This window comes from Rutilus rutilus (genome assembly GCF_951802725.1).
Source record: "Rutilus rutilus genome assembly, chromosome: 10".
Taxonomy (NCBI): domain Eukaryota; kingdom Metazoa; phylum Chordata; class Actinopteri; order Cypriniformes; family Leuciscidae; genus Rutilus; species Rutilus rutilus.
Window position 1 is genome coordinate 9015175 of NC_140215.1, and position 15429 is coordinate 9030603.

General features: G+C 42.1%; 1 protein-coding gene across 2 annotated transcripts in view; it reads left to right on the top strand.

Moving 5' to 3' along the window:
* pms1 (PMS1 homolog 1, mismatch repair system component) overlaps positions 1–5403 on the top strand; it is a 29036-nt gene extending 23633 nt beyond the window's left edge. For both annotated transcript variants that reach the window (XM_084420475.1, XM_084420476.1), the window contains exons 12-13: positions 4680–4840; positions 5099–5403. In XM_084420475.1, coding sequence (XP_084276601.1) covers positions 4680–4840; positions 5099–5296 — 359 coding nt within the window. In that variant the 3' untranslated portion in view covers positions 5297–5403. The remainder of the gene's footprint in view (positions 1–4679; positions 4841–5098) is intronic.
* Positions 5404–15429: the final 10026 nt, after the last annotated feature.

Below are 15429 nucleotides of genomic sequence, written 5' to 3' on the forward strand. Positions count from 1 at the left end.
AGCAATTTGTGCAAATCTAATTCACTGTCATGAAATCATATCACTATGTATATGTTGGCTTGTATATACTGTATGTGTATATTAGCCCGACTTCCGCTCCGACGTTCAAAACAACCCGCTTCCAGCAGGCAAAATATACAAACATACTTCACTTCCCACTTGTTTCACTCCACACCGCTCACATACTTTAGTCTAGAAGACCGCAAACAAATAAATGAAAGGACTGTCAACCTACGTCGCTCAGCCAATCAAATAAGTGGAGCGAAACTACCTGTTTTATAAATATAACCCTAAATCATGTAAAATAATGATGTTTGACGCAATACGAGACAATTGTTTGATTTGATATGATCTGGACTTAACGCTCTGCCTTCATATAGACAGCGTATTTGGGTGCATTGGAGCCGGTCACCAAATTGTAAACAATTGTCTGTAATGTATTTCACTTTTCCATTACATATGCATCCCTGGACATTTTCATGACTTGTGATTTTCATGAACTTTCAGTATATGGTGCTAATACTTAATTTGTAGTTTTTAATAACTTTTAATTTCCATGCTATTACCTTAGAGACGTTAATTCTTGCTGTGCCAAGTGATGAAGTCATTGTTTATACAAATTGCTTAAGTGGAAAGTGCTTTGTCAGCACTTCTTTTTCCCCTACACAGCCCAGTGTGGGCACAGGTATAATATGAAATCGTTTTAAAAAGAGAGGGCTTGATTCTAAGCGATCGGTGCACTTCCTGTATGACTCAGCCTCAGCTTTTTAAGATGGTCGTTAAGTGCATTCGCTTGAATTCGCTGCCCTCCTTCTCTCCTCATGCTCATCATGTGCTGTGGAGTGCGAGAGATTCAGAAATACTTCTACACATGGTTTGGGTTTTTTTCTTTGCCAGGTTTCTCTTGAGAAAATGTGCCTTTATTAATTCAAGGGTCATGCTGTTTAAAGGTCTCTAGGATTGTCCAATTTGATTTAACAAAGGTTGGACCCACTGGACATCATTAATGCCACAGTTCACAAATTGTTTTGAAATGTCAAATATAACGGCTTGAATAACAGGATTACAGTCAATTATTTCTGACAGAATTGCGTGTCTGATTAGTGAAGAATGTGTTTGCTTTAAATGTTTTCTTGTGCGTTCTTTAGGTGCCTTCTATTTTCCAATATTATAAAAACAACTCTTGTTAGATTATTAGAGGGGTTTCTAGTGTCTAGTGTCACTGTGACCAATACTCAGACTGGCAATGAAGTATGGAATATGTGTTTCATCAAGCATATTCATTACCTCACTTTTAGAAAACAATGTTTTAAACTTATTGTAAAAAGTATATTAGTGTAAATATAGATTTTTCCGATAGAAATCGATACTGAAATATCTGAAACGCTTCCAATACTCTTTTCCAGCAGAATAGATACATGATACCAGCTGCACTCTCTCATCTCTCCGACAGTGAAATGACACACAAACCCGCCTCTCCTCACTCACTCGTTTCTTTTGCTCCGGATGAATATAGTTAATGTTACAGGGCTTTAATTTCAGCGTGGGATTGCGCGTATTGCACATAAAGCCACGTCTCAGTACTAAATTGAGTTCTTTTCACTGCTTATTGCGATTGACCAGTCAAATACACTCAAACTAATGTCAAAATGCTGGTTTTAACATAATGTTAACGCATGTGTAACAGTATAATGGATCCGTGCGTCAGGTCTTAAAGTGACAGCAGCCTAATATACCTGCTGGCAAATTATGAGATAATATTAATATGGCAGTTTTCCCCCATGGTATCAATGTCAAAATTGTGACCAGTGAAAATGCTGACTGGCTAGTAACTTTGGAAAACCACTAGCCACAGTGGCTGGTGAGCAAAAGAGTTAATGTCAAGCCCTGCTGTAGAATTCAACCAATCAGAAGAAGAAGAAAAAAACGAACTTCGAAAATCCTGAAGTGTTTCCAGTTAAGTGTATCATATGCATCAGAGATTCAGTTAGTGGTCTGTGGTCTGAGGTAGAACATAACTAACTTTTGACAATTCTAGGAACCTTTAAACAGCATGACCCTTGAATAGGGTTAGTTAGGACATGAAGTCAAGCAGAAACCATAAAATATCTAATTTTCGACACTGACAAATAAAACAAATTGGCAGATAACTGATATAGTTCTCGTACGTGTCGTGCAAAAACTTTTTCAGGTTTATAACCAACTTATTCTGTAGTGTTGTCCTCTCTCTGAGGAGGCCACCATCCTAGTCCTCATTTGACCTTATTTTGCCTGTTGTTATGAAATGCACTTAAGACTTCCCACTCAGTCTGTTCCTGTAAGTGTTGTGTTGGTAAGGGTCATCGTGGTTGATGCTGGCTCGCTGCCTGAGCTTTTGCCAGCATGGTGGATTTGCACTAGAGTGTGGTGCTGTGGTGGAAAATTGCCCTTTACAAAAGGGAATAGTTTTGGAGCCAACTTAAGGGATTTGGCAAAAACACGCACCAGATTTCTAGCCCTTTCAAAACCCCAAAGTAATAAACTTTGGTGCTTAACTCGCCCTGCACAGTTTGTACTACAAATATGATTGATACCTGAAAATCTTCAGCTTGTTGAGGAGAAGTTTCCTATTATATTTGCAAACCATCAGATTTACACCGTGCAGATAATTAAAAAGAATATCATACAGACTTTATGAAAACTATTAGAAATAATTTTAGTTAATTGAAATAAAGCTGAAATAAAATGTAAATATTAGATGAAAAACTTTAAACGAAAATTAGAAATGTTGCCTTGTCAGCTAAATTTAAGTAAAATAAGTACTAAAATGATTCAAACTAAACTGAAATAAAATAAATTGAAGTTAAATAGAAAAAAACTAAAAAAATTCTAAAAATATAAAAAAAACTAATTCAAAATATTTTTAAATTCTATGGTAGTACATAAATAATACTAACATAAAACCGAAGTGAAGGTGGGCTCATTTGACATGGCCCTGTAAGAAACCACCTAGCGACAACATAGTAGGGTTGTCAAGTGTACCGGTACCAGTTGGAACTAAAAAAAAGTTGATGGTACCAGCAGTTCTGCAGTTCCAGGTATATTCAGTACCCGCTGATAGACGCTGCTTTCAAACACTAGCATTCGTGTTTGTTTGCTCGCTCTCCGAGCGTCAAAGTTTTATATTTACAGCGTGTTTTTACCATAGACTGTAAAAAATATGGACAAAGCGTCTGACGTCACCCATAGACTTTCTGAAGAACGGGTTTGAAGCCATTTATGGGGGGTATGGGCGGTGCCATCTTGGAAAATCCTAACCCCGCCCACCTTCTAACGCAGCGCTTCTTATGTTGTCATTCTCCGTGGCGCTGCCTTGTCAGCTGTCAATCAAAGTTAACCACGCCCTTATTGTCATACATTTTATATCTAAATACGATCTAAACTAACGAGTTAGAAAAAAATTCACCCCCCTCACAGTTGTCAGGCACTCGGAAGCTATCGAAAAATCCATTAAAAGTCCATGGGACCAACCTGTAAAAACATGAATTTATGCTGTGAAAACGGACATTTTAACATGGTGGTCTATGGACATTTGCTCCCTTTTGGGACCTCCCTCTAGCGGATTTTCGATGTATTGCAGTTTTTCGCACTTCCGGGTAGGCTTCATTTTTCAGATCAGAATGTTGCCGCTTGGTTTTTACAAGCATTTGAGAATTGTAGCCAATCACAATCATATTTGTTGAGCGTGTGAACGCAGTGTCCTATCAGAGGTGCTAGTTAGTCAGAATCATAGGCTGAAAACGCACAAGGTTTTGTTCACACTCGCGAATCCTTTCAGTGTAAAAACAATGTAAATAAGAGATTCATTGTACAGTTTTTTTTTGTACTGCTTTTTTTTTTTATGACGCCAGTTTTCGCAAGAGTGCAGAATTCAGTGAGCTTTAGAGATTGACAGCCTTGGTGATTATAAAGGTAGGGCTCTTCTCTTGCTTTCTGTTTATTACCATTCACAGTCTGAATACATGTTTAGTTTTAGTAATTGAATCGAAAACTGCGATGACTGACAGTGATAACCAATGGACGAGACAAAACGGGACACATGAAATTGGCACTGAGAACTGCGAAATTGTACGGGTACCGACTACAAAAATGTTGTTACCATGACAACCCTACCACATAATAGCAGTGCCATGGTGAAATAACTAACAGAAAATATAATAATCTAGCATTTGCAATGGAACGAATCAAGTTCTGACATGATCATAAATTTACCGTCACGTTAAAAATGCATTTATTGACACTTAATTAACGTAGCTTTTGGGTTGTCTATTCAGTATGTACTGTTTTAATATAATTTTGTAAGCATGTCAGATCAAGTCAGATTTTAAATGACTATAGGGAATAGGGAAGGAGAAAATGTTTAGTCTGCGCTTTCTTGATGACCTTTCCATACATTTCACCTCTTCATTGAGATGCGTCTAGGGAAAAGCAATCATCTTTAAATCATCTGTTGAAAACCTCCTCCACCTTGGTTTTTCTTTCCAGTCCACAAAGACATGGTAATAGCGTAATTTGGTGCGGTGCCCGCCTGACTTGGTTTCCAACCAGCGTGTAAATCACAATATTTATTTATTATTTTTTTCCTGGAGAACGTTGTACTTGGAGTTTATTAATCCTTCCTTGTTGCTTATCTTGGCAAGGTTCCTCGTCTTCTGAGAGGCATGTTGAAGTGACGGGCATGGCCGACTGCATGCCTTTCTTCGGGATAGGAGACCTGAGGGAAATTCTGCAGGCTATAAAGGTCCGGGATGCGAAAACCGTGGAGCAATGTAGACCTCTCAAAGTCTCAAACTACCTAGAGGTGAGAGATGCTCCTTGGAACATACTTTTTAATGACCCATTTACCATCACAGTATGGTAAATCACAGTACAGACTACACTGTTAAAATATAGTTTTGGAAGATTATTGGAGTACGTTTTACAAGAAAATACAATTTCAGTCTTTCTACTTAAAATTTTCACATTTATGTATGAAATTACAAGCAATTTCTAAGAGAAATTTTGTTCTACACCAATTTTTTTCTTCTTTATAAACTCTTTCTCCCACTTTTTCTTTCAGAGTGAGGCTGTGAGACTAGCTAGACAGTTACCTCTAAACCTCTCCAGAGCTGATGTTACAAACACGCTTTACCGAATGAAACATGAACTTGAAGAGGAAAGTCAGGTCTGCATTCACGGACGACCATTTTTTCACGACCTGGTTACCATTCCTGAAACCGAGCAGGAAGCTCTGCAAATCATGTCTAGCTCTTGCTAAAGATTTCAATGACTTCATTATAAGTCCAAATTGTTCCACACTAAGATTTACTGTACCATATAGAGGTATGAAAGTTGTCATTTGGAATAAAACATTTTTTTTCTTGATGAATTAATGTTTTCATTCATGATTTGAGATATAATCAATATGCATATGTATTTGTGTGCATAGATCTTGCATAACCCCAGTGTTGGAGTAACGCATTACAAGTAACGCAAGTTATGTAATCAGATTACTTTTTTCCAAGTAACTAGTAAAGTAATGCATTACTTTTAAAATTTACAACAAAATATCCGAGTTACTTTGTTTTCCCGTTTATAGACTGACACCTCTCCTGTCCCCATGTTGAGAGAAATCAGGAGTAAGATGCAGAAACGCTGTGTGCGCTGTGTTAACATGATGGTTATTGCAGTTCTAGACTAAATGTGAGCCGGCATTTACTCATCTTACTTGCACAAAAACAGATTCAGTATTCCTCAAAATAAATAAAACCTGTGAAATTCAAACTCAGAATATTATGCAAACCTGAATATTACGCAAATTTAATGTTCCATCCATCCATCCATCTTCTACCGCTTATCCGGGGCCGGGTCGCGGGGGCAGCAGTCTAAGCAGGGATGCCCAGACTTCCCTCTCCCTCGACACTTCCTCCAGCTCTTCCGGGGGGACACCGAGGCGTTCCCAGGCCAGCCGGGAGACATAGTCTCTCCAGCGTGTCCTAGGTCTTCCCCGGGGTCTCCTCCCGGTGGGACATGCCCGGAACACCTTCCCAGGAAGGCGTCCAGAAGGCATCCGGAAAAGATGCCCGAGCCACCTCAACTGACCCCTCTCAATGTGGAGGAGCAGCGGCTCTACTCTGAGCTCCTCCCGAGTGACCGAGCTTCTCACCCTATCTCTAAGGGAGCGCCCAGCCACCCTGCGGAGAAAGCTCATTTCGGCCGCTTGTATCCGGGATCTTGTCCTTTCGGTCATGACCCAAAGCTCATGACCATAGGTGAGAGTAGGAACGTAGATTGACCGGTAAATCGAGAGCTTCGCCTTGCGGCTCAGCTCCTTCTTCACCACGACAGACCGGTACAGCGACCGCATTACTGCAGAAGCTGCACCGATCCGTCTGTCAATCTCCCGTTCCATCCTTCCCTCACTCGTGAACAAGACCCCGAGATACTTGAACTCCTCCACTTGAGGCAGGAACTCTCCACCAACCTGAAGCGGGCAAGCCACCCTTTTCCGACTGAGGACCATGGCCTCGGATTTGGAGGTGCTGATTCTCATCCCAGCCGCTTCACACTCGGCTGCAAACCGTCCCAGTGCATGCTGGAGGTCCTGGTTTGATGAGGCCAACACGACCACATCATCCGCAAAGAGCAGAGATGAAATCGTGTGGTCCCCAAACCTGACCCCCTCCGGCCCCTGGCTGCGCCTAGAAATTCTGTCCATAAAAATTATGAACAGAACCGGCGACAAAGGGCAGCCCTGCCGGAGTCCAACACGCACCGGGAACAAGTCTGACTTACTGCTGGCAATACGAACCAAGCTCCTACTCCGGTCGTACAGGGACCGGATAGCCCTTAGCAAAGGGCCCCGGACCCCATACTCCCAGAGCACCCTCCACAAGATGCCACGAGGGACACAGTCGAATGCCTTCTCCAAATCCACAAAACACATGTGGATTGGTTGGGCAAACTCCCATGAGCCCTCCAGCACCCTGTAGAGGGTATAGAGCTGGTCCAGTGTTCCACGACCGGGACGAAAACCACACTGTTCCTCCTGAATCCGAGGTTCTACTATCGGCCGGATTCTCCTCTCCAGTACCCTGGCATAGACTTTCCCAGGGAGGCTGAGAAGTGTGATCCCCCTATAGTTGGAGCACACCCTCCGGTCCCCCTTCTTGAAAAGAGGGACCACCACCCCGGTCTGCCAATCCAAGGGCACTGTCCCCGACCGCCACGCGATGCTGCAGAGGCGTGTCAGCCAAGACAGCCCCACAACATCCAGAGACTTGAGGTACTCAGGGCGGATCTCATCCACCCCCGGTGCCTTGCCACCGAGGAGTTTCTTGACTACCTCGGTGACTTCAGCTTGGGTGATGGACGGGTCCGCCTCCAAGCCCTCAGCCTCTGCTTCCTCAATGGAAGACGTGACGGCGGGATTGAGGAGATCCTCAAAGTATTCCTTCCACCGTCCGGTGATATCCCCAGTCGAGGTCAACAGCTGCCCTCCTCCACTGTAAACAGCGTTGGTAGGGCACTGCTTCCCTTTCCTGAGGCGCCGGACGGTTTGCCAGAATCTCTTCGAGGCCAGCCGATAGTCCTTCTCCATGGCCTCACCGAACTCCTCCCAGGCCCGAGTTTTTGCCTCCACAACCACCCGGGCTGCAGTCCGCTTGGCCCATCGGTACCCATCAGCTGCCTCAGGAGTCCCACAAGCCAGCCAGGCCCGATAGGACTCCTTCTTCAGCTTGACGGCATCCCTTACTTCCGGTGTCCACCACCGGGTTCGGGGATTGCCGCCTCGACAGGCACCGGAGACCTTACGGCCACAGCTCCGAGTGGCCGCGTTGACAATGGAGGTGGAGAACATGGTCCACTCGGACTCAATATCTCCAGACTCCCTCGGGATCTGGTCGAAGCTCTGCCGGAGGTGGGAGTTGAAGATCTCTCTGACAGGAGATTCGGCCAAACGTTCCCAACAGACCCTCACAGTACGTTTGGGTCTGCCGAGTCTGTCCAGCTTCATCCCCCGCCATCGGATCCAACTCACCACCAGGTGGTGATCAGTTGACAGCTCCGCCCCTCTCTTCACCCGAGTGTCCAAGACATACGGCCGGAGGTCAGATGAGACGACCACAAAATCGATCATCGACCTCCGGCCTAGGGTGTCCTGGTGCCATGTGCACTGATGGACACCCTTATGCTTGAACATGGTGTTCGTTATGGACAAACTGTAACTAGCACAGAAGTCCAATAACAGAACACCACTCGGGTTCAGATCAGGGGGGCCGTTCCTCCCAATCACGCCCCTCCAGGTGTCACTGTCGCTGCCCACGTGGGCGTTGAAGTCCCCCAGTAGAACGACGGAGTCCCCAGTCGGAGCACTTTCCAGCACCCCTCCCAGAGACTCCAAGAAGGCCGGGTAGTCTGCACTGCCGTTCGGCCCGTAGGCACAAACGACAGTGAGAGACCTATCCCCGACCCGAAGGCGCAGGGAAGCGACCCTCTCGTTCACCGGGGTGAACTCCAACACATGGCGGCTGAGCTGGGGGGCTATAAGCAAACCCACCCCAGCCCGCCGCCTCACACCATGGGCAACTCCAGAGTGGTGAAGAGTCCATCCTCTCTCGAGGAGTGTGGTTCCAGAGCCCAAGCCGTGCGTAGAGGTGATCCCAACTATCTCTAGTTGGAATCTCTCAACCTCACGCACAATCTCAGGCTCCTTCCCCGCCAGAGAGGTGACGTTCCATGTCCCTAGAGCTAGATTCCGCATCCAGGGATCGGGTTGTCTAGGCCCCCGCCTTCGACTGCCGCCCGATCCACTTTGCACCGGCCCCTTACGGTCCCTCCTGCAGGTGGTGGGTCCACGGGAGGGTGGCCCCACGTCACTCCTTCGGGCTGAGCCCGGCCGGACCCCATGGGGGGAGGCCCGACCACCAGGCGCTCGCATACGAGCCCCAACCCCGGGCCTGGCTCCAGGGTGGGGCCCCGGCTGCGCCATACCGGGCGACGTCACGGTCCTTTGTTTTTTCTTCATCATAAGGGGGTTTTGAACCGCTCTTAGTCTGACCCGTCGCCTAGGACCTGTTTGCCTTGGGAGACCCTACCAGGGGCATATAGCCCCAGACAACATAGCTCCTAGGGTCATTCGGGTACTCAAACCCCTCCACCACGGTAAGGTGGCAGTTCAAGGAGGGGCAAATTTAATGTTAAATTACACAAATATACTTTGGTATTCCCTGGTTTCACAGACAAGGCTTAAGTCTAGTCCCAGACTAAAATGCATTACTGAGCTGTTTTAACTGAAAGCAACTTGAACTGACATACCAGTAACATAATGTTTTTTTTTTTTTTCTAATGCATGTTTATAAAAGCTACTTAAATATCCTAATTGAACTAAAGCCTAATCCTGGCTTAATCTAAGCCCTGTCCGTGAAACCGGGCCTTTATGTATTTAATCTCACTTTATTAACCAATGTCTTCGCTGCTGACCTTCGATGATCCAGTTCTATCGTACTACTGTGCAAAAATGACTTTAGATAAACATCACATCTGTGTTTCATTTTTTTGTTTGTTTTTATTGCTGAAGTGTGTTGACTTTTCTTCTTCTGCGATCCATAATAGCAGCACAGTTGAAAGGTTTATTTGAGCGGCGCCCTCTACTGTAGAGGCGTGAATTTGCATTTCCTTCAGCCTGAGGCTTATTAGTTTCACTGTTGGTGTGAAAGGGCCTTTATAATTACCAACATTTTTGGTGGTAAAAGGTATTGGTAAACTTTTTTTTTTTTTTTTTTTTTTTTGTTATTAAAAAACAATCAAGCAAGCCCAGCAGCCCAGGTGAGAAAAAGTAACGTAACATTACTTTCCATAAAAAGTGACACAATTAGTAATTTACTTTTTAGGGAGTAACACAATATTGTAATGCATTACTTTAAAAAAATTAATTTTCCCCAACATTGGTCGATTCTAATATGATTCTAATAAAATAGCTGGCCACAGTAATTATAATGCATTATATAGCTGCTTCAGTCCAGATTTTGACATCCTTGGTTTATGAATGATGTAACTTTTTATGAACGATTTTATGAGGGCAAAGCTTTGAATATGAATATGACATTAAGATTTTAAGATAAAAAAAAACGCATTTAGCTTTTCTGTCTTAATTTATTGTGGGGAAATTGTTTTGGCATTACTGGTAATGAAGGAAAGGTCAAGCACCCAACTTTAAAAGTTTGCCTTGTTGACTTCTGATTAGAAAAGAAAACAAGCCAGAACTACTGACCCCACAGCAGATGCCAGTGAACCACAAAATTGAATGCAGTGTGGTTGTAAATTCACTCTTCCCCAAAAATCAGCACCTTGAATGCTGATCATGAAAGCAGGCACTAGGGGCCCATAAAGCCAAAAGAGATGGGCTCTGGGGGTTGCCGAAAAGTGTGCAGTCGCAGTCAGGGACCTCCAATTACCAGCTGAAAATAAGGCTCAGATGCTGTGAAGTTTTAACAGTTGCTCCCCTGTAGACATATGGTTTGTGGTTTTCCAGTGTTTGATCAGTTCCACGAACTGCATTTTAACCTCTGGGGACCCACCAGTCCTCTATAGAGGACACAATTTAAAGTCTTAAAGAGGAAATTCTGGGTTCTTCAGAGATATTAACATGTTTGGAGGTATGCATATGAAAACATATGGTTCATTGGTTGTTAAAATGATATCATAGTTATAAAAGAATATGGAAAGAATAACAGTATGTTCATTATTTACACCACTGCTCAAACGTTTAGGGTCAGTATATTTTGTTTTAAAGAAATTACGTTTGATCAAAAGTGACAGTGAAGACTTATATAATGTTACAAAAGATTTCTGTTTCAACTTTATATACTTTTTTTTTTTTTTATCATAGTTTCCACAAATATATTAAGCAGCACAACTGTTTTCAAGATTGATAATAATAAGAAATGTTTCTTATGCAGCAAATCAGCATATTAGAATGATTTCTGAAGAACCATTCTTTAGAAATATTTAAATAAAACACCAAACTTTTGAACGGTAGTGTAGTTGATTTTCCAATTGTTTCTTGTGGGAAAAAAAAGCTAAAGAATTTTTAGGAGGAAAATGAGCTATCAAGCTTCAAAAAGAATGAAAAGGCACTATGAAGAATAAAGTGGTCCATGTACTATATTCATATTGTCTCATCAAGTCATACGATAGTTTTCATTATTACGAAGTCATTATTCACTGAAAATTTTGATTCTGATTCATTCATTAATCTTAGAGTCCATTTTTTTTAATGAATTGCTTAATCCTTTTGATTCAGTCTGAATGATTCACTCACTAATCAGACTGCTCTGATTCTCGAGCTCAACTCACTGACACAGTGATGAGGTTGCAGCGGTTTAACCGCTCACAAAGCCATAGCCATCATATTCATTCAGAATGTCCAACCTGTTGCTTGCAGTCCCTCTTAGTGTCCACATTGTCACAGTATTGTTTTTAAAGTGATTCTCGAACAGCATTAGTTGTGGTGGCAAGTGGTTGGCTTTAGAAGAGAGTAAATGTTAGACGTAATTAACGGCGCTATTGAGTTCGGCCTCTAAATTACTCTGACACGTGTCCTCATTCGGCCATAATTTTGCCAATCAGCTGCTGTAAAGCAATTACCTTGCACTCCTTAACTTAGGCACTCAAGAAACATGTGCTCTGTGTTAAATATCACTGCTGTGAAAACATGTTAGTCTTTATTGTCATTTAAGCTCTTAAAAGCCTTTTGAAACAGGTATCTGCGGTGTCTCAGGGTTAAGCTAGGCTGGCTAGGCCCAGAACATCTGGGATTTATTCCCGGGTTTCACAGACAAGGTTTAGTCCCAGACTAAAATGCATGTTTGAGCTGTTTTAACGGAAAGCAACTTGCATTGGCATATCTTAAAGGGACAATGTGTAGTTTTTTAGGTATTTTATTATCTAAAATCAATATTTTTAGTCATAAATATGTCCTCAATGGTGTACAAATACCTATGCCAATGATCTGACTTATCCTCGTAAACGAAGAATTTATCATCTTTATATACATGGACGGGTAAGTCCACGGAGGCTTCCATTTAGTTCCGCCATCTTGAAAAACTATAATAGCAGAGAGGGACAAAAAGTGCTAGGCCAACGCGTTTCCACAACGCGTTTTCGTTCAGAGCCAGCGTCACGTGACTGAAACCAGCAGAAGCGGAGGAGCAGAGCAGTGAGAGGCGCTTGTCACTGCCCCGGCAAGTTTAAAAGGCTTATTTATAATGGAGGACCATACATATGCTGAGTCACAGGATAAGGAGTCCTCGTCGTCGAAAAAGTCCAAAATAGACCGTAAAAGGAAACGTGACCGGAGATTACAAAAAACAAGGGTTAATGTCGGGATAGCTTTTTCCAGGTGGAAAGACCTAATGCAGCAGAAAGCTTTCAAAAGAGACGCTGAAGTTGCCTGCTTTCTTCTCGACAGGTAAGTCAATGTTACGGTCTTGAAATAACAAACCTGTTCACCCGAAGGAAAACTCAAATTAGAAGACATCCTGTCACAGCTTTTTGGTACATAACGGCTACCGTAGATGCAACGCATTTGAAAAAGCGAGGCGCTGGAGAGCACTATTCGTTTGAACGCAAAATACAATTTCACCACTAGATGGGAGAAATTCCTACACAATGTCCCTTTAAAATAGGTCAGTGCCATTGTTTTGTCTCAAGATTCACATCAATAATGTTTTTTTTTCTCTAAGGCATGCTTATAGGCTTCATAAAGCTGCAGTCCGTAACTTTTGGCGCTCTAGCGGTTAATAAACAGACCTGCGTGCGTTTTGCGGAAGAACATTATATACGGAGCTACTTCTCTCTGTTCATATCTATGACGAGTCACGCCGGTACTGGGCTACTCCGCAGTGGTACGACCCGAGCCAGTCTAAAATAGTCCGAATATAAACACTTATTATAGGTGTACCGTAGTGATTCATGATAAGATAAAAACAAGGTTTGGAAAATGGATTCATGATGTACTCGCTTATTATATACATTTTGTAAAAATTTAACACAAAAAAAGTTACGGACTGCAGCTTTAAAAGGCCTAGTCCCGAGCCCTGTCTGTGAAAGCAAGCCTTAATTTTTTATTTAAACCCAGGATTAGAAACAGATTTGTATATATACATAAAAAAGATTATGATGTAAAATTAATAAGACATATTTAAGATTTCCTGCAAATTTATAGCGATAAACACAAAATCTAGGTATTACAGACCTCTTTGGAACGCATCAATACTTATTGACTCAGCACAAGATTATGAGCATGACGTTATTATTTGTGGTCTACATTGTCCGAGCAAATTTTGGTCAGTCATGCACTACGCCATGTTTCCGTTTGCTAAATTAAAACAGCTGGGTGTGGTGCTGGGTTCCTTTCTCTGGCCTTTCTCAATCCTCATCACTGAACTAAAAATAGCCAGGAGGAGATGCACGTAGCATGTGTCGTTTCATTTTGGATGTGAAAAAATGTGCACAGTTACTGTACGTAAAGCCAGAGAGGGGCACAAGCAGGGGAGCCTCAGGCAATGAACACCATCGGAATAACCCATGAGATCCGACAGGCTCGGTTTTTCACACCACGGTTCATCACGGAATGTGCAAACCTGTTGCATTTGTGGTATTCTGAAAGAAACTGATTTTTGGCCTAAAACGGATGACAGCTGGTAAAATGAATTTAGTTTGACCTTTATAACTGAGGGGGTCACGTGTTCTTGAGATGATCATCCTGACCAATCAGGCTGATATTCATATCCAAAGCATACACGGCACAGCTTTCAAGAGAGCAGGCACACATACTCTCAACTTTAATGGAAGTCTGAAACAAGGGTCAGTGAGAAATGAGGCTACTGAGTGCTACCCTTGCTTTCAGAATTTGCACCCTGCAGCTATACAAGAGCGAGTGCTGAAGTCGCAGCACAGGGCCGTGAAAACTAAAACGTGTGCTGTGGTTTGACCTTTCCCTATGTTAAATACAATATTATCATAAGACGTGCTATCGAGTTGCAGTGCCGTTGCATGATCAGATTCACTGCCACGTGGGCTCTGCGCTCAGGTTCAGCACACGTGAGCTCATTAGCGCTAGCCTAGTATAGCATGCCAGCTGGTATACACAAAACTTTTTTATCTTATTATTTTAGTCTAGTCTTTTTATAAGTGTTATGTGCAGGGCAATTGTGCCTTTTGTCAAAAATTAGGGAAAGATAGCTTTGGCAGTTTTCTAATGAGATTTTTTTCTCTCTCAAAACAATATGTTCAGATCTCTGAACAACTACTTTCTTGTTCACATCAGAGTTGTATTTGTATATGTACGTGGCACACGTGTGCAAAAGATTAAGTACAATTGTCTACAATTTACACAATAGCTAAATGCACATGGATTGTTGATCAAAACCGATGAGCTGATTCTCAGTGAAAGTGTGAAATTCTTGACATCGTGTGAGCCATCACATGCAAAATATAACATTCACTTATCAAAATCTGTTACATGCATGTATAGTCCATAAATATCTGACATGGAATGTTTGTAATGTCTGCTGAGTTGGCAAATGGCCTGCCATTGTAATGAAATAGGAATCACAATATTACTAATAAACCAATAAAATATGGAAGTTTGCCCAGCACAATCAGCATGTTTGAACACGGAGGAAAATCACAACCCTGAACAGCGGCAGCTACATCAGTGCTATATAAATGCATTTTTATTTATTCAATACATTTAATTTTGTAGAAATGTGTTTCATGTAAACTGAAAATTCACAGTTGCTTGTCATGGAAGAGCAATTTGAAGATATGTAAGAATGTTTGGTGTTAGGGGAAGGCATAACAGAGTGTGTAAAAATGAACAAGCAACTGTGAAGTTTCAGTTTACATGTAACCTATTTTTTTACACAAATAAATGTACAGAATAAATAAAAAGGTTCATTGTCTTTTTGTGTACTACAGTATTGACTTTTCCCAGTAATTTTTTACCGTTGAAATCTGTATCTAAAAAGCTAAGTGTGATATACAGACAAAACTGATGTTAATTGGTATATAACAAATTTGTATTGGCTCACGCGATGACAAAAACACTTTTTTGGTGGCATTGGTCAATTTACTGACACAATAACTAGGTTTTGAAGGATGAGTTAAATGTTTTGGGCAGACATGCAATATACAGTTCATTATGTTCCAGCAAACAGTTGTGACAAGATTAATACTGTTTTGAAAAATATGCCAAAGCAATTGAGAAAAACTGTATTATTTTAAGGCTCCTGGGTGCCTTACACAGCCCAGCTTTATTATTAAGCCATTAACTTAAGATGGAAAGGCAAGCCAACACAATTTTGAGAGAGTGGAAAAAAGACTAAATGTTTCTGGTAAAGCAAA